Here is a 19,999-nt window from a genome sequence, read left to right as displayed (position 1 = left end):
TTCACCCAATTCCAAGGTACTGAAATAAAAAGGAAAAACGTGATTATATTCACACCTCAAATTACTTTTTTCATAACTTTTTAGTTTTTTAATTTTTTTTATCAAGTTTTAATGAAAAAAGAGTGAACGGTGTGCTTCTTGGCAGCTTCACCCATATCCAAGGAAAGCAGTGAAAATATTGGAGACCGTACTCGCCCCTCAAGATTTAATTGGTCACCATTCAATGCCCCCAATTTATCATGTCATGACAAAACCCATCACATCAGGAATGCATGCATAAAAATGTGCACTGTATTTTCTGAAAATAATAATAATTCTGAATTCATAAAAAATCACCACATATATTAGATATAAATACACACCTATACATGTTATGTTTTTGAATTGTATTTACCAAGGGTTGTTTTGAAATCTGATGGCAGCCTGCTTAGACATGTACAACCCATCAGAGCATAAGTTTGCTCCTCTTCCTCCTCCTCCAATGAGCCCAAGAATCTCCTTCTCCAATGACTTTGCAGATGCCATCCACCATGAAATCCGGAGAGAGGTGGCGGCTGCTCCGCCTGCTGTCTCCTCCGATTTTGAGTTCTCTGTTTCCAACTACTCCATGATGAGCGCTGACGAGCTCTTCTCCAAGGGCAGGCTGCTGCCCTTCAAGGACGGCTGCAGCAGCCAGACGCGGAGAAGCACCACCACTCTCAGAGATGAGCTGCTTCATGGGGAGGATCATGACGATGAAGTTTCGTCATCCAGGCCGCCGAAGGGTTCGTCGTCAACAAGGTGGAAGGGGCTCCTGGGAAGGAAGAGTAGGTCCCACATTGTTTCCAAGAAAGCTGAGAAGAGTGATGGAGATGGCAGAAGGTCTGAACTTGCGGTGGTTCATGAGGAAGCTCAGCATCATGTTAATAATAAGACTTCACAGGTGAGAAAATATTAAACTAGATAAAATTAATTACACCCAATTCGTTTTTAATTTTGAGTTTAATATAGCAAACGTGGGTTAGGTTAGTTGGCCGATGACATTGGGTTAGATCAATGAGCTCCAATAGTTTAGAATATCGTTTTGTCGAAGAAAAAAGACTTGAGCTTTACATGACATGGTGGTGGTATTATTTTTTGTTGCAGGAGGTGTTGAATGAAGGAGGGTCAAGTTGGAGAGACGTGTGGTGATGAATTTGTAGAGGTGTGGCCCTGTGGGGAGTACTTTTTGAATTTCCATATTTTTTTACCATTTGGAGGCTTAGAGAAATTAAGGAGGATGAATATTGTTACTCTTGTATTTTGACCGCTGGTTTTTTGGTTAAAGTTGGAGAGGTGGTGGTTTCTGTTAGTGAGTGGTCGGTTTTAATTAGGGCTCTCCAATATTTCTGGTGTACTTTAATTTCAAAGTTTATATCTGTTTAGTTTATCTGGATTGGGGTTTGGTATTTTTGGCTCTTCATTGTACAAAAATGTTTGCAGTGGAAGAACCTGTATGCAATCAAATGTCACTCCGACACCTTAATTTGTTTGAACATTTTGAAGTATTATTGTTACCAAACCATCGTAATTGTCTTCCAAGTAATTAAGCTGTACTCAGTTTTTTTTTTTTTTTATTTTTTTATTTTTTTACTTTTTTTTAAATTTGGTGTCAAACGATAAATTTATTAAATTAAGGAACCGATGTTCCAATTCACACTGTAGTGCAAGGATAACACTCACCAAACTTATCTCCACCGCTGTGGTAGATGACTACTTGCAATTTAGCAGTACTCTTGGATCAACCCTCCATCTTTCCAGAACTTAGGCAACAAAGTATAATTATGGAGAAATGATTTTTGCACTTTCTATTTTCTCAAACTGTACTTCGTCCCTTAATCATGACAGTGTCCTTGAATTTGTACTCGAGTTTTACTTTAACGCTTCAATTTAGTATTCAAAATCTATGGTACTTGGTGTCCCACTTTCGCTCAGTGTGTCATATCTTTCATTGGTTTCGACAATTTTATCGCATCGTAATTGGCTAAGAGCATTTCCACCGAATTTGTTAAATTTTTGCTAGTTTAGCATATGAACAATGTCGAAAAATTACTTTAACCAGTCTTCTTAACTTTTTATCTCCAACAACATTATGTTTTAACAAACTTTACATTATGTTTTAAAAAACTTTGAATATTTTATTTATTAACAATCATTTCAAAAAGAAAAAAAATCTAACTTACGTACTTGTCTAAAATTGAATTGAATGACCAAAGTAAAATAAGGGTACAAACTCAAGGACCATTGTCGTAATTAATCGTGGCAATGGAATTATAACGAAGTTAAGCCTTGTTTTCAGTTTTATTTGAAAAAACATAGTTGAAAACTGAAACAAAATAGTTATCAATCAGCTTTTTAACTTATTAAAGTTAGTCAACAAAAGTTGAAGGTTTGGATGAATGGAGAGGTTTTAGCGCAGATTGGATAGGTGCAACACAGTAACAGGCAGAGTGCTATAAATGTGACAGCCAAGCCACGGCTATCGAACCTTACGTATACATATAATCTCGTATCGACAGATCTGGAGAGTGTCACATGCAAAAGCACTAAAGGAGTGGACAAACCAGAAGGGGTTACAAGATTCATAGTCAAAATCTCAAAGATCCTCCACTGCAGGAATAGACCGAAGCGAAGGCATTAAAGCTTGCACCTATCCCTACTCAGAAGGACTTACATGAAAAGTGTTTATTATCACTGCAGCGTCGTGAGCCACTAATACAAAGTCATATGTAAGACTATCTAGATGAAATGAAAATACACTTTCTACTCCGACTTCTTTTGGTTGATAAATACTTCCTAAAGAAACATACAGGAAATACCAAAATCAGTCGAGCTTATCTTGGCGTGCTCGTGAGATCCACAAAGCAGGAACGATCAAAATCAGCTACGCACCACATGGAGACTAATCCTAGTACTCCTCTAAACACAATTATATCCCAAATCCAAGTCAAAAATGCATATTGTGATGAATCTCTTTCTCCTCATTGAGGATATGTACCTATCTTATATGATGTAGCTAAAGTTGCTAGTCGTTTACCACCACCATACAAAGCAGAATCAGCCATCTTTTGGGGCACAGATATAAACTAGAAATAAGTACATTGAAATGAACACAAAAAAGGAAGTGCAATTTATATTCACAATAGCATATTTACCAAGGAGCAGTAACCTCTTCCTGGAACCTGAGCTTGTTGATTTCAGCTTTCGATCTCAGGCTCTCAATGGCAGCACCAAATTCATCGCACGCCTCCATCAGTTCCTCCAGCCTCAGCTCGATATTTCTTATCCCTATTCCTGCCTGAGATCGCTCAATTCTAGCTTCTTTATACATCTTTGCCTCCATGGCAGCTTCCGAGTCGTCGGCAAGGTTTGCAAGCCGACATACCCGTTCACGTAAAAATCCAACATTCATGCCCAACAACTCAAAGGCCGTTAAATACTTGTCCCAAGACATAAAATCATCTCGAAGCGCAGTGACCTTGCAAGCTTTAATGGAATCAGCAATATTTACGGTTTCAGATATGGCTCCTATAATCAAATTATGATTCATGCCCTTGATAACATTTTCATGAAGAAATGCTTTCTGGCTGCGACAGAGCTTGTAGTACTTTCTTCGTACATCTTCGGGGAACTCAGGATCTAGAAACAACCCATCTACTAGAATGTTGAAATTCTCATAACTTCGGATGTCCTCAAATTGAAGAGTTGCAGCAGGTGACTTGAGATCTTCTGAAACTTCAGAACCAACCTCCTCACTATCGGTTTCAGATTGTTTGACTTGCAGCAAACCAATCTTTTTCTTCTTTGGAACTACTAATTGAGGAGAATGTGCGCGTTTCCTATTAGAGTCATTCCAAGGCATAGTGCTTGTTGCTGCACATTTCTTGGTAGAGTCATTACAAGGCGTAGTGCTCGTTTCTGCATTATCTTTATCTGAGTGCAACATCCAAGAGAAATGGTAGAAACATCAATGTATGCACATGTAAATATAGCATGATTTCCTAAAAAAGTAATATCATAAATGCATGATGCTAGGAAGAAACAAACAGAGAGATTGATGAACTTGCCTGCATCCTTTTGTTTTGTATTATTATCCAAATTTGGAAGGCCAAGATCCCCATCAACTTCAGCCAAACCATTTGACCTTATTATGTAAACCTACAAGACGTGGGAAGATAGGATTATACATAGGAAACTTCCTTCATGACACGACAAGGTGGAAGTTCAAATAAAGCAACAGTGTTGGTCCCAAGGATAGGTTTAAGGCAATTGAATCAAGAGATAGACCAACTTAGTCGTGCACTAAATGTAGCAGCCTATAATGCTCTTGTGACTTTGGGTATAAAAGATTTGAAACATTACCTTAAATTTTGTAGGTTCAACTAATTGGAAGGCCAAAACATCTCCCTCGAGCAAATTGTGCGAAGCAGCAAACTGCCTCCAACCAGCGCTTAGTCCGGTCTTGCATGCAATGTATTTCGACTGATACTGTCTACCACTTTCATCTTCCAAAGTCATTGTAATATCTTTATCTGGTAAGTGTGATTTGCAGAACAGCGAAGGAAGCCCCTATTACACAGAATACATAAACAAAATATAGGGCAGAAAACGACAAGGATGTTAACATGTATACACAACTTCTGTTATAACTAATGTTTTCGCTTTCATCTACTGTAACAGAATTTACCATCCAAAAACAACTAGCCACGTGTGATCTGACCAGTGATTTCACAAAGCTGGGGAATTGAGGTTCTAGTTTTGATCGAACTTCCTGCGCTCGAATGACAGCAGATGACTTTGCTTGACCTCGTGAGGGTGATCCATCAACTGGAAAATCATACTGCGTATTGCTTTTAAAAAATTCAGAAAGACAGCATTGTCATGAATCAAATATACAAATACAAACAAAGAGGGAAAAAAAAATACACAAAAACTGTACAAGATCTTTCACTGACCTAATGGCCAGGGACTTCCCTGCATGACTCAACATCTGCTGTTCAAGAATTTTTAAAAGCTTTCAGGAACAATGCCATTTCATCCATACAACAAATTCATTCATGATACAAGAGGTTACAAATCAAGACAGTCAAATGCAATCGCAAAAGAAGAAACATATGAACTAAATGCATTGCACCAATTCTGCTAATCTATAACAACATTGCCTTCTCACACACTACTCCTATTAACTTTCTGATCAATCAAAGCCTCTATATGCTCGAAAAAAAGGTGAGGCACGAAAAAGAAACGATTTTTCAATGAATTTGTGTAATTTAAATGGCTAATCCATTCTATATGTTAGTGTGGAAAGTACATTGTATCGAAAAACAGGTGAAGCACGAAAAAGAAACGATTTTTCAATCTTAAGCCTACCCCATGATGCCAAATCACAAACTAATCCACAAATTTTGTGAACAGAAGTATCAAAATTAAGAAATCCAAAGGTTTAATTTAAGTTTCGAAAAAAAATAAAAAGGGGGGAGTCATACCTTTGTAATTTGGGTATTAGAAAGCTCCTTCATAGGCATGGAATACTCCACTTCTTGCTCTTTTGGCTTCCCTGGCTTCTTCAACTTCCCCTATTCCACAATGCACCAAAAACCCACATCAATTTCAATGGAAAAAAAAACACACACACACATAGAGAGAGAGAGAGACCGTGGGGAGAGAAGAAGGTTTGGGGTTGGTGGCGGGCTTGGGGCGGAGCCTGGGTTTGGGCAATGGAGGCGGAGTCAGGTGGCCGTCCTCCTTCGACAGCGGTGTTTGGGGCTTGGCGTTCTTAACATTCCGAGCCATGGTGAAATAACGCCGGGTAGGTGTTTGTGTTTATACCTGAATCATTTTCTGGTTTGAACAAACCCAAACCAGCCAGATACCATGAGGCTGACTTCCAGCCTCCTCCCCTCCTCCCTCCTTCCTCCTTTCCTTCTCCTTTTTTCAAAAAATAAAATCATAAAAAATCGTTTTTTCTTTTTTTATTAATTTAACTTTTTGGGTTTTTCATTTTTGTTGTGATATGTTTGTGAGAGGGAGTGAGCTTTCACCGTTATTTTTTTGTTTAAAAAAAGATACGTTTATCGTATATTTATTTTTTAAGGATAATTTTAAGAAGATTAAATTTTTAAATTCAACGATATGATTGTTGATAATTGAATTATTAGTTAAGTGTTTATAAACGTGTTTATTTCATACTGGTGACATATCATTTGATTTGCAAATTTAATCCCTAGCATTATACAAACGAGACTAACATATGTTAGACACTTCTACCTCTATTAAAAAAAAAAATGAGTTTAATTACACATACACCTTTAAAAGTTTTTTTTGCTTTTACAAAACCCCTCAGATTTTGAACATATCACCAACACCACATGACGTTTTAAAATCACTTCACAAAACTTATTTCATCAGAGTTCTGTTAGTTTTATGCCGTTATCTGCGTACAATAATTTTTGAAATGACAAAATTAACCTTTTATAGCTATTTCAGTTAAGAATATGATATTCCACTTGTAACCAAACACTCCAATTTACCAATCTCCTCTGTCTTATTTGCTCTCTTCTTATATTTATCTCTAAATCTCTCCTAAGCTTCCGCACAAATCCCACACTCGGACTTGGGCTCTACAGATTCTATAAAAGAACCCCAACTCAGATCCTTAGTTCTCAGCTAGTACAGCAAGGCAAATTCACAAACCTTTTGCCAAAACCTCACTACCCAAAATACCTAGAACAGAAACAGCCTCAGTTTCTCCCTTCTCCTTTCAATTTCGAAACGGTTCTCAATCCACTAAATGGTTCAGCAACTCTGCAAGAATGGTTCTTTTCGGCCTAGAATGCGCACCTCACACAACTCCCCCTGCGTGCATGGTGAATTAGATGTTAGCTTTGAAAGGTGCCTTTGTGGTTACTTGGTTGTGGATGATTTGATTTCTTACGCCATAAGTTACTTAGACTTCCTTAATCAAGGGACTGTTTATGGAAGGGTTAAGTCCATAAAATGTTCTTTTCTTTGCCTTGGAGCCAAGGACTTTTGATTTATGTCAAATGCCAATTTTAAGATAAATTAAAAGCAATGAAGGAAATTGATTCATCAAAATTTCTTAAACAATAGAAAAAGTAAAGTAAATATGAAAGATATTAAGTGATAACTTGGAATGGAAACTCGCAGCAAAAAATTAGAAATGAATTGAAAATGACAGTACAAAGTATGTAAAAGCAATAATTGATATAGTAAAGCACAAATATAAAAGTTCGGACATAGTTTCAACCTGGTTAGACAAAGTTAGTTGCTTGTTGGGTTGAATGCAGCAGAGCTAAAAATACAAAGGTGGTGACTTTGGCTATAAAAGGAATGCGAAGAAAGTGATAGAGCTATTCAGAGTCTGTTTTTAGAGTTGAGTTGAGTGTCATTTCTTTTTGTTCTTATGTGGCTTTTATAAAGCTTATTTTCTTGTGAATTAAGCATTCCGTCTCTGATACATCTCTCCTCACATCAAGTGGTTGAAGTAACTTGCTCAGTAAGGGGTGAGTTCACACTTGATCTTCTTGAATTTACGGGGTTTTTCCATTGAAAAGAGTTTTTCCCATGCAAAACCCTTCTGCAAATTCCCCCTAGTCTGTAGGTTTAACACTCATAGCTACCACGTCACAATCATATTTAAAAATTGGTTTGGTTATTGTTCACAAGCTTCAAATTAAACACCCATTAAGCATTCAACGGTTTCGAGATCGTATTAGGCCGCGATGTAAGACCAGTGTTTAATTTTGGTCCAAACAATGCCCTCTTTAAACATGATTAAACCGTTAGCACGCCCGCTTTAATTGTGTTTAAACCTTTTGATTCCCCCCTTCAGAACTATGCTTTAGCACCATTAACGACTGTTGTACCTGAAATTTGTTCCACTAACCCATAAAACTCTAACGACACGATGATATAAAAGGAAAAACTAGTGGGTTTTAACTTTGCCTTTGCTTCTAAGTACTTCTAAAGTTTAAGATTTTTCCAGACTTCAAGTTTTTTACTTCCTTAGACATTTCATCATTTTCAATGGTTTTTTCCTCTCAACCTCGTCATGTATTTGGAATCACCAACCTTCGTTATCGCACTAGTCTCTTATTCCAAACCTAGCCAAACCTTCACCAAGAAGTGTTTTTCCAACAAGGTCAAGTCTATCGATATTTCCTCAAATTTGCTTATCAATATTTCTACTGATATCAATATTTTAAATATTAATTACCTCTAAGCGTAAAAGCTCGTCTATGTATTGCTCCATACAATCTTGGCTTGTTTCAACTTTCAAGGATAATCATCAAGCTTTGCCCTTTATGTTAAGTTGAATTGTTGTTTTTCTTTATTTTCAAAATTATGAGTATTTTAAATCTCAAGTCTAACGAATTTGCTCAATATCATCTTTTATGATCAAATCAAGTCAATATGTCACTTAGTACTATGATCTAGTGTTATTATTTTTCATTTGTAAGTAAGAGGTCTTAGGTTTGATTTTCGCCAAATGCGAATTTGAACCACTTTATTACTAATCCATTGCGAGTCTTAGCCCAACCCAGCACTCTCTTAGTGCAAATAATATCATTTGTTCAGAATTGAGTCAATTTGGACTAACTCAAGTTGTGTAGGGCATTGTACTTTCCTTTATGCACTCAAGTTTGAATATTTATTTTCATAATTTAAATAAACGGTATTTTAGTCAAAAATCAATAAAAACTCTACTATTAAGCCATATATCACTAACATATATATATATATATATATATATATATATATATATATTTACCTAATCAATGATATATTTGTATTAATTAGGCATAGGTCAATGATGAATGTGAAATTGGTACCAGGTGAAATATCCTGTAAATAAAAATTATAATCCGCTGGACTGACTAGTCAAGCCCGTTAGTCAACTAAGATAGATTTGTTAGTCAATAAATTGAAGATTCAATTACCAATTTCTATTCCACAAACTATCATAGTCAACAAGGCTGCAGTTCATTACAAGTTATTAATGTGTCAAGTGGGCAGGATTGTGAGCACATACCATTTAAATGTTCAACAGATATATTTGAGATGTGTGACATAATAACAATAACTTGAGCACAAGATATTTTTGGTCGGAAAAAAAAAAAACCCACCTCTGGGTTAAAAAACTAGGGACTCTCCACTGAGTCCAATCCACTAGTGTAAACAAATATTCATACAAAGATCACACAAGCTTAATTCCTAGAACCCTATCTATGAAGCAATTTTACCTTCGTGCAACTTTGCCTTACATGAGATGGACTCATTTGGTCTTCATGAAGTGGTAGCTCCTCTTGAGCTCATCACCTTGTGGCATCGAGGTCAACACGATCAATGATGTGATATGATTTTATGACATGCACATGAAATCTGGATTCAACTGACCAGTCAGATTCTCCAGTCAAATAGTTGAAGGAAAAATCTAATTGAATCCAAAGCTTGGTCTAAAACCGAATTTAAAGCTTAAAACCAGACCAAGACTTTAATGCAAAACCTTAAAGCAATGCAATGCTAATAGACAATGATTGGGTGTTTAATGCATGAGGAAGGTTTGGCAGTTAGGGCTTCATAAATGGAAAAGATGCAAGCTTAAAGCCTTTAAGGCAACTTTCTCTCTCTAAAACTAAGTTCTAAACCCCCAAGAACAAAATAAAACTCTAGGGAACAAATATACCCAAGGAACTCTAATCTTTCATTAGCCAACTTGTCCCAATGACACTTGTCGACTGCAAAAGAAATCTAGGCAGATTAATGGCCAGAAAATGACTACCATCAGAAAGGTCTCAGTCAGCTCATGTAGGTTGTCTTAATTTGTGTGCCTACATAGCTGGAAGTCAGCACGCAAAACTAATTAGACAATTAACCTAGACATAATGCAACACAAATAAAGATGTAAGATGCACATGCATGAACAAACCTTTGACATGAGGTGAGCCACGTACTTGAACGTTTAATCCCAATAGCAGCATCCTATACTCAGATAATGTAGTTTAAAACTAAATTGAGCATGTTGTACACAAATACAATATTTGATAAGGAAAGCCAAACACTTAAGACTACACTTTACAAAATGCCACATAGGCTTTAAGTCATTATAAATAGTTAGAATTTGACTATTCTTCATTCTCTCTTTCTATGAATGCTATATGGGTTGTAAGCTATTATGAATAGGGATTTAGATCCTCTTTGGATCAATTTTGTGAGATCCTTCGGACCGATGAATCTCATCCATTAATACAAATACAACAACCAAAATCTCTTATGCTTCCTCCCTTCCCCTTAACTATTTTATTTCTCACTCACTTCAAAGCTCTCAACCTCGAACCATCAGCCCTCCAAATTCCAGATCAAATTTAACCTCATCCAAAAAACCAGCATTGCCACAACCCACCCACCTAACCCACAATCCATAATTGTAGGTCCTTCACCTTACTTTTGCCAAAATCAGCCACAACACCACCACATCCCTAAATTGCAAATCCCTCAACCTTAAAATCTCAGCCGATGTTAAGGAAACAACAAAAAGAGGGGTCATGCGAACCAGTGTCTTTTGGTTGCAGAGATCTTTTTCATAACTATGGAAGAATTATAGAGAGACAAAGTTATAGTAGAGACATAAATCTCAAACATGAAGAAGAAAGAAATGACAAATAAAAAATAAAAATAGTAAAAGAGAGCAAAATATTAATAAATCAAACTTATAGCACATATGATCTGCAATTTTGGGGTTTGTTAACAGCGGTGAGGTGTGGCGGTGCGAGGAAGAAAAATGAGCCAAGGGGGAAGATATTTTGGCCGTTGGATTTCTATCCTCATGAAATTGATTCGGAGAGGATATGAACTCCATAAATAGTTAGAACATGAAGATTCTATCACTCACTCTCTCTCTCACTCTTCGTTTACACAGAGGAGTCTGCTCAACTGAAACCAAAAAAAAAAAAAAAAAAAAACAGGAAATGGACACTGCATTGCAGTGTTCAAATCCAAAAGTAAAAAATTGAACTAGAAAACGAACACTGCCTTACAATGTTTGAATCCAAATGTAAAAAACAAAGCCAGGAAATGGACACTACATTACAATGTCTGAATCTAAATGTAAAAAACCAGCAACAGTGCGAGGTGTGAAGCGTAGGAGACGTGTGAGTGATGGAATAAACAGAATAAGAAAACAGACACTGCAACGCAGCGCCTAAATCCAAAAGAAAAAAACCAGAACTAGGAAACGCACACAACAATGACAACATTGGAGTGTTTGAATCCAAATGTAAAAAACAAAATTAGGAAACATATGCTCCATATTGACTTATTCCAAAATATAAAACTATGAGAGAAGGGAATGTCAATTAAAGTGGGTGGCAGCAGTAGTGACAGATTTTGTAATCCTTGTTTATTTTAAATGTATTTAAGTATTACAATATATGATTGATCTATTTATAATGAATATAAATATTGTTGATATATTGTTAATATTGTAACTTTTTAGTGGCTTTACAAAATGACCATTAAATAAAAGGAAAATTAACGAAATGTCCAAAAAAACTTTAGTTTTAATGAAAAATGACAAATAAAGGTGTAGTGAATAGTGCTAGAAAAATGTAAAATGTGATTTTTCGTTAAAAGTGAACATTATCAGAAGTTTCGTTAAAACTTCTTTAAATAAATTTAGTAAATATTATGTTATTGTTTGTGAAAAGAAAAATAGTTACATGAAGTGTTCTAGTTAGGAAAGGGAAATTCTCTAGATCCCTTTCGTCAAATTCACCAAATCAATCAATATAGACTTTTGAAATTTGATCTAACGGTTACAAATAGAAAGCTCTTTGAAAAGTTATTAAAAAAAATTAACCGTTTGATTAAATTTCAAAAATCCGAATTAAGATATTAGATGAATTTGGTAGAATGCATCCTGAGAGAGGATCCCTTTCCTTCTAGTTAATCACCAGTAGTCATAATCAGTCATAATCAATCACAATCAAATAGTACTCGCTTTGTTTTTTGTACTTCCGTTGGCAGCGTGCAACTTTGTAAGGATGTTCTCACAAAAAACAATTGATTTAGGTCGTTGGACCGCATTCGCATAATATAAAACATGTCATAACAACGCTGTTTTATTTTCTTACAAAAAGATTCCCTTTTTGAAAGTTCACCATAACATATATTATAGTATAAAGTGCAATGACGACATCATCAAATTTATGTTGAATTTTTATTTTTTAAGGAGTAAATTGTAATATTGGTCTCATAATTAAAAATTCATTATTATTGGTCATTCAACTTATCAAAATGCGTAGTTATGATTATTTTCTTCAACTTCGTTGGAATTTTGTCAAAATAAATTATGTTGGAAGGATCATTGTTATAATTGAGGTTCCTTAACTCATCAAAATGTGTAGTTACGGTCATTTTCTTCAACTTCGTCAGAATTTTTGTCAAAATGAGTTATGTTGGAAGGACCATTGTTACAATTCGATTAAAGTTGAGGAACCATTGCTCCAATTAGATTAAAGTTGAAGGATTATTTCTCTAGTTGGATTTAAGTTGAGGGACCAATGGTAATGAAATTTTAGTTGCAGCACCATAGCTGTACGTTTTGATGAATTGAATGACCAATGATAATGATTTTTTAGTTGATGAACTATTGATCCAATTGAGTTAAAGTTAAGGAACCATTACTACAATTTACTTTTTTTAAATACATATTATATCAAAAACCCAAAATATTGAAAAAAAAATCAAATGGATTTTTGCTTTGTGCTTTTCATGCATAAAATATGGAATAAAGTACAACATAATTATGTCAAAGCGTTGAATTAAAAAAATAAAAATTTCAACACGCCATATTAAATCCAAATAGTATATACAGTCAACCAAAAAAAAATTAAACTCGATTATTTATCTTTGGCGTGACATAAAGAATGATGTATTTTTTGTAATCCAACTTGGTGCACCACAACATCATGCAACCTGAAAAAACAGCCGTTGGATTCAAAATCATATCCTAAAGTACCAAACAAATAGCATGAGGCTATGGTGTCAATTGTCCATGTCACGTCAAATACTTGCAGAATAGAAAATCTGCGTACATCCAGTGGCATATTAAGTTTGCATGATTGCTCTCGTTTTTACACTTTATACTTAAAAACGTTGAGAGAGAGAATCGAACTCAGAATCTCGAGTGCAATATGTATGGTCATTCGTCACAGGATGGAGTTTGCTAGTAAACCAACAAAACAAAAAACTAGTTGGTTCCACAACTCTACGTCTCTAATGAATGTTCATTTTTTAGTTTGAACATACAGTTCCCTTTTGGTTCCAAACATCCTGGGTTGAATGGATTTGGTTGGCTAGCGGCCTTTATTGTACTCGTTGTTCTCATTCTCTGTCGTCTTTGCAGCACAAGTCTCTTTCCCTCTCTCTCCCCTTTCAACCTCTCTGGACACGTAAACTGTTCATATAATACAATATTTTCTGACGAATATCTGATAATAATTGTGCCTTTTTTTCTTCATGGAAAGCTTCAAATTCAAAAGCTTTCATCTGGGGCATAAATTCATAACAAAACCTGAAAAGGGTTGTCCGAATTTCGGTTGACAATCTCTCCAATGGCGATGTTCCTGAATCTATGGCCGTTTTTTGGGGCGGATTCCCCACAATCTTTCAGACGCTTCGTCAAAATTTTCTCTCTGGTTTTTGCATTCGGCTCTGCTCTCTGCCTTGGTGCTCTTAAAGGTACCACCTTTCGCTATTGAGGATATGTATCTATATATACCTATATACATATACATATATACAGATTTTGCATGTTTTCTGCTGAATTTACTGGAAATTTTGATGGTTGGTTTTTGGGATTTTGATCATATATGTTGCAGGTCTTCTGGTCGGACCCATTTCTGCACTAATACTGATTTTGGGGAATGTGGGAATAATTTTAGGTTTGTTTCCTGCACATGTTGTCTGGACAATCTACACTCTCATAAAGTTAGTATCTTTGAAACTACCTCTTTTCAAAATTTTCAGTAAAACTCCTACTTTTTCAGAGATTTAATACTCTCTGTTTTCAACCCCCCCCCCCCCCCCCCCCCCCCCCCCCCCCCCACCAAATAAATGTCGGGAATTTGCAGGATTCACAGATTTGATGTACCACTTAAAATTGCAATTTTGTTTGCCTTGCCTGGCCTGCTGGGTATATGGCTGGGTTTGAGCATAGTTGGGAGTGTTCTGTTGGGTGTGGGATATGGATTCCTAACTCCCTGGGTTTCTACTTTTGAGGCCTTTAGGCATGACAACCAGTACAAGAAATTCAAACATTGTATTCTGGTAAAACTTTTGAATTCGGTCTTTTTTTCTTTTTTTTTCCTTCTTCAATTTTTCTGTTTGGTTTAGTGTCAAATTTAGCTCTCTTCGTTGTGTTTCACTCATGCAACTTCGTTACTTGTTAGGATGGAACTTGGGGGACTGTTAAAGGAAGCTGTACTGTAGTTAGAGACTTTGCAGACCTGTGTTACCAATCGTACCCGCTTTACTTGAAGGAGTTGCGCGAATCACCCGCTGCAGAGGAAGTTCGCACTCTTAGGTAATCGTGTTGTAATTAGTTACTCAGAGTTATGTTGCTTTTGTCATCAAATTATGTATCAAAAGCCAAGTATAGACATTTTAATCAAACCATAAGGTAATCATGTTGTAGTTAGTGACCTGAATTGTTTTGCTTCTGTCATCAAATTATGTAGCAAAAACTAAATATAAACATTTGAATCGAACTCTAAGGTAATCGTGTTGTAATTAGTGACTCGAATTGTTTTGCTTCTGTGATCAAATTATGTAGCAATAGCCAAATACAAACATTTGAAATAGCATTGCGTAAAACAGCTGTTTTAATCTGAACTCAATTCTTTTTCGAGGACATATTGTAGGTTGATTCACATTCCGGCATGTATTATAGTTGGCATGTTGGGGCTAATCGTGGAGATTCCTGTTTACACTGCAATTGCTGTTGTAAAGAGTCCCTATATGCTGCTTAAGGGCTGGTATCGACTGATTCATGATCTGATTACTCGAGAAGGTCCATTTCTTGAAATAGCATGCATCCCTATTGCTGGTTTGACAATCCTTCTGTGGCCAATTGTGGTTGTTGCGAGTATCGTATTGGCAGTTTTCTCGAGCATTTTAATCGGATTGTATGCATCAGTTGTAGTATATCAGGTTTGCTTACACCCGACTATAATCATATTAATCTCCTTGGCCTTTCATGATAAGTAAAATTATACATCTTTTAACCATTTGTGAATGAAGGAAAGGTCTTTCAGGAAAGGTGTGGCGTACGTGATTGCAATGGTGGCTGAATTTGATGAATACACAAATGACTGGCTGTATCTTCGAGAGGGAACAATCTTTCCAAAGTTGATGACTTTCCTGCTTATGAAATATTGTTCTTTGAGCTCATTAAGTATTACTGCAGCTAGATTTTGTTATTTTTCTCTTGTAAATCTTTACTAGTGCATTATGCGTAGCCAGGCCCAAATATCGAAAAAGAGCTGTCGCTCAATCACCCGAGTTCTCTGTTCGAGGAAATCAGCTGGCTGAAGGTACACTCAGTCCTGCTCCTATGGAAGCACCTGCAATGCTTATGCCAAGTATAGCCGACTCGAGATCAGTTAGAGACGTTATACAAGAAGTGAAAATGGTTCAGGTATGCCCTTAGGTTATGACGGTGGTTTTTCTACGAGCCTGAATTCTTCGATTCAGTATCTTTTGCAAATGAATTTGTTTTGCTTTAATTTCCTTTTCACGAAAAGTATATCACCGAACTAGCTATGCAACCTTAGGATGAATTTTCTGTGCCATGTACTACAACTTTATGGGAGATACGAAGTAGTAATGTTGTAGTTAATGACAAGGCAATGAGAGCTTAGTGCTTCTGCTAGTTCCAGAAACTTACTCTTCAATTATCCCCTCCTAAGGATGTAGCAAAATGTGCAAGGGGTTGGCGGGGGAAGGGGAAAGGGAAAACGAGTGGAGAGCGTGGAGGAAGAGGGGATATTTCTTTTTTTTTTCAGCTTTAGCTTTTAAAAGCATGAACATTTGTTCTCCTTTGCTATGATGATTAAATTTCTTACGAAATTTCTGTTAATTAGCCCTCTCGCTTGTTTTGTTTCATGACGAGAGTTTATTGTACTTGAAATGCAACAGATATGGGAAAACATGATGAGGTCCTGCGAACTGAGGGGCAAGGAGTTGTTGGATGATAATGTAATAGCCACAACTGACCTCGATGAATGGTTGAAAGCAAAGAACAGCAACGAAGCATCCATTATCGGTGTTGGTCTGCCTTGTTATTCATGCTTGCAGACTCTTCTATGCTCCATCAGATCGAATTCAGATGGTTTACTGCTGCTTGATGACGTTGAAATTAACTACTTAAATAGACCGCATGAAAAATTGTGGGACTGGTTCTTTAATCCGATAATGGTCTTGAAGGAACAGATTAAGGTCATAAAATTGTCAGAGGGTGAGGTTAGATATTTGGAGAAAGTGGTTCTTTTCGGAACCAATAATCCACAACGCGTAGTGGCTTGGGATAATGGAAGTTTACTACCTCAAGACGCTCTAAGAGCTGCTCAAATCGAAGGCATTAGTAGAAGGTATGAAATTTCTTCTATCCCATTTTGAACCAACTAAAATAACCAAACTATTCACATTCCATGGAGGAAAAAAATGAACAAATCCAAATGTCGCCAATCTTTAACAAATAGAGAGCGCAAAACTTATGTGCGTGTAGGGTAATACTCTATTTCGTACAGTCCAGAATGTCATGTTGCCATGTTATCAATCAGATCGTATCAACTTAGTCGATGATTTAAACTGACAGGATGAAACCTGCTTTTAGTAAGTGGCAGTGACAATTTTTGGAACTGTGGAATAAGGCTTACACTGCATCTGAATATCGTAGAAAATTAGAATCGATCAGTTTTCTTGTTCGGAAGCATATCATCTATTGTCTGGCTGGTGGAAGCAACTGAACTTAGCATTAAGTTACTGCAAGTAGTTTCTGTATGTTCATGTTCTGATGTAGTGATTGTATTTGTAGGATGATTGGAATGATGAGAAGTGTCTCAAAATTTCCCACTTACAGAAGGAAATTCCGGCACGTTGTCAAGGCTTTAGTCGCATATTCCTTGCCGAAGGAGGCTTCAATTGCATCCGGTTCTGTTAAATCTACCATCTCCAGTGAAGATGTTGTGCTGGATGAACCTTAATTTATCTTCGTTTTATTTACATTTCCCCCCCCTTGACATTGGACTGTGATTATAATTTCTCAAGGACATGTATTTTAGATCATTGGTCATATCACTAGTCTGACATGCTAAGTTATTAATGTCTCGCGACGATTTAAACCTAGTTTACATTTTTATTGGCATATGAACAATCTGACACTAGAGGAGTTTTGCTTCATAATTGATTGGAAGGGTCGACATCTACAATATAAATATAAATCATTGTTACAATAGATTGTTGTCTTTGAATTTATGGTCTACATTGTGAATCCAACACATAATATGTCATGTTATACGAAAATTCTGCAATGCATAGGTGTATGGAATGCATCAGCATGATATACAGTTGGATTTGCATGGTTGTGTTTTTGACAATCTGAATCTTTCTAGCTGCTCAAGTATCGATACAACATGTACATTGGTGTATGATGTTAAACTATTGTATACATCATGTACACCATGATTAGAAGCTATATCATATAGCTAGGATATGACCAACAAGGTGAAGCAACAAGGACATGAAAGCTTACTGCATGGTAAGTTTAGTGTAGGACCACAATTTTAGAAAATAGTAAAATGTTATGCATTGTGTGCTATCTATTTATGCAAAAGGTCACATTTTAGCAGCAACATATGGAGATCGGGGGATATGAAATGCTAACATAATTTACATGATTAAAAATAATCTCTCCTTTTTACACAAAATCAACTTAATAAAGTGCATTCTTTCTTCCTCAGCTGCATATCAGAGACCGTTGGACCAACATATATACTAAAGTGACTTACAAGAATAATAAAAGGAGAACTGTATGCATATATGTTAAACTAAGTTTTGTTTTTAAAGAGAGGAATGACTCCTTAACCTTAATTTGAATATTGTTTTAACACTAAGAACCTATTTGATAACCATTTCAATTTTTTGTTATTACCTTTTACTTTTTAAGTTAATGATAGAACGAAATACATAGGAAAAATGAGGCGTGAAAAAGAGTGGATAAAGAATCGTGGGAGAAGTGCAGCAGAAAAGTACAAGAAAAGAACATAAAATGAAAATCAAAACAAAAAACTATTTTAAGTTACTTTCACTTTTAAAATTTTGTTTTAGTTTATTCTTTCTTATTTCTCTCCCTGTCTCAAACCACTCTTCTTCATCCCTCCTCATTTTTCTTTTTGTCAAACTTATTCATCCCTCTTTTAGTGCATATAAGGCCTCGTTTGGCACATCGGATAGTACTAATAATACGGAGTACGGTGTTTGGTGTCCGTTTGTATTAAATAGCCACTGGATTAAACAATCTGGGTCCACCTACTTTATATGATAAAGACCCGCTTGTTTATCCTCTCCAAAACCACAGTACAATTTAGTCGAGCGCTTTCTCCTTCCTCTCCAGACGCAGCCGCTCTCTACTATAGGTTAGTCTTCTCATGCTTTCTTCTTCTTCGTTTGAATCCCAGTTCATTTTCTCATTTGTCTTCTTCTTCCCAAGTAAGTCTTCTCATGCTTTCTTCTTCTTCGTTTGAATCCCAGTTCATTTTCTCATTTTTCTTCTTCTTCCCAAGTTCCCCTCCCTCTGTTCTTCTTATTCGTTTCCCCTCCCTCTGTTCTTCCCCCTCATTCCCACAAAGCCCAAAACCCAATTCCTTCGTTGGCCACCATGAACCACCACCCCCACCAAGTTCCATCCAACCACCCAGAACAAGAGTCTTCTTTCCCTGCATCTTCTTCTGGCTATCACAGGATCTCCCTCCTTCTCCGCCGCTGCATCTCCGACCCCTACAACCCTCCGTCTGTGACCACCCCCAATGATGCATTTGAGCATTCTTTCTCTGCTTCTCGCTATGGCGGTTCTTTGTGCAACATGACTCTCTCTTACTCTCCTAATCGACTCCACTTCCCCAAGACTTTGTCCCATTCCCTGGTAGCGGTTTTGCCTCCTTTTTCTCCACCTCAGACTCAACGGCGCTTCGTCTTGGATCTCAATCCCTCTCTGGCCAAGACCTCTTCCCGCTCCTCCACCTCCTTCCAAGATTTCCACTTCTCCACCGACATTGCACGCAGTCAGCTGCTAGAATTTGGCCCTTTTTATAGCTTAGTTTATTGGAAAATATTTTGAATTTGATGTATGGAATTTACTATTTTTCTTTGTTATTTGAAACTTTGTGTGGTTTTCAAATTTTCAATAGGTATAAATATGAGAAAAGTTCAACAAACAAACAAAGATTTGTCAATTTTTTTTTCTTCTTCCTTTTCTTATTCGGTTAAGTACCAAACACAATATAAATAATACAATTATTAGTCCAATACTACACCAAATGCCCGACTAATTTAGTCAGTACTATCTGATGACTATTTCTCCTATCCGACAGAAATAGTCAGTACAATCCAAGTTGCTAAACGAGGCCTAACTTCTTTATATCTAACAATCAAAAAATAACAAAAAAGAAATGAACTTGTTATCAAACCAGTCATAATGTATTGCAACAATTAATAGGTATTACATTTTCACAAAAGCCCTAAAATCTTAAGCCCATTAATGGAAAACTAGGCCCATAGTCCAATTAATTTTCTTTTGGTCACCCAGGATCCATCACAACCAACTCATCGAAAGCTCTTATGAGAACTGAGAAGAATCTCAACAAACAAGGCCCATCTAGAAAAAGAATTATCCTATAGATTA

The 19,999-nt window shown here is 36.4% G+C and overlaps 3 protein-coding genes across 3 annotated transcripts; 2 read left to right on the top strand and 1 right to left on the bottom strand.

Moving 5' to 3' along the window:
• Positions 1 to 405: 405 nt before the first annotated feature.
• LOC137728861 (uncharacterized) lies at positions 406 to 1,523 on the top strand. Its single transcript, XM_068467650.1, has 2 exons — positions 406 to 922; positions 1,126 to 1,523. The coding sequence occupies exons 1-2, from the start codon at positions 416 to 418 to the stop codon at positions 1,168 to 1,170; spliced, it is 552 nt and encodes a 183-aa protein (XP_068323751.1). The 5' UTR covers positions 406 to 415; the 3' UTR covers positions 1,171 to 1,523.
• A 1,151-nt stretch (positions 1,524 to 2,674) lies between these two features.
• Positions 2,675 to 5,937, bottom strand: LOC137718071 (B3 domain-containing protein Os01g0234100-like). The gene is made up of 7 exons (XM_068457585.1): positions 5,674 to 5,937; positions 5,505 to 5,594; positions 4,974 to 5,008; positions 4,706 to 4,868; positions 4,381 to 4,587; positions 4,086 to 4,176; positions 2,675 to 3,951 (listed from the first exon to the last, which is right to left on the bottom strand). The coding sequence occupies exons 1-7, from the start codon at positions 5,809 to 5,811 to the stop codon at positions 3,170 to 3,172; spliced, it is 1,506 nt and encodes a 501-aa protein (XP_068313686.1). The 5' UTR covers positions 5,812 to 5,937; the 3' UTR covers positions 2,675 to 3,169.
• Positions 5,938 to 13,467: 7,530 nt separating this feature from the next.
• On the top strand, positions 13,468 to 17,487 carry LOC137719186 (uncharacterized membrane protein At3g27390-like). Its single transcript, XM_068458405.1, has 9 exons — positions 13,468 to 13,779; positions 13,920 to 14,028; positions 14,172 to 14,367; positions 14,490 to 14,623; positions 14,961 to 15,249; positions 15,340 to 15,446; positions 15,562 to 15,736; positions 16,237 to 16,688; positions 17,135 to 17,487. Exons 1-9 carry the CDS (start codon positions 13,653 to 13,655, stop codon positions 17,301 to 17,303), a joined length of 1,758 nt encoding a protein of 585 aa, XP_068314506.1. The 5' UTR covers positions 13,468 to 13,652; the 3' UTR covers positions 17,304 to 17,487.
• Positions 17,488 to 19,999: the final 2,512 nt, after the last annotated feature.

This window comes from Pyrus communis, chromosome 1 (genome assembly GCF_963583255.1).
Source record: "Pyrus communis chromosome 1, drPyrComm1.1, whole genome shotgun sequence".
Classification (NCBI taxonomy): Eukaryota; Viridiplantae; Streptophyta; class Magnoliopsida; order Rosales; family Rosaceae; genus Pyrus; species Pyrus communis.
Note: the sequence above shows the minus strand (reverse complement) of the source record. Positions and strands in the feature narration are given on the sequence as shown.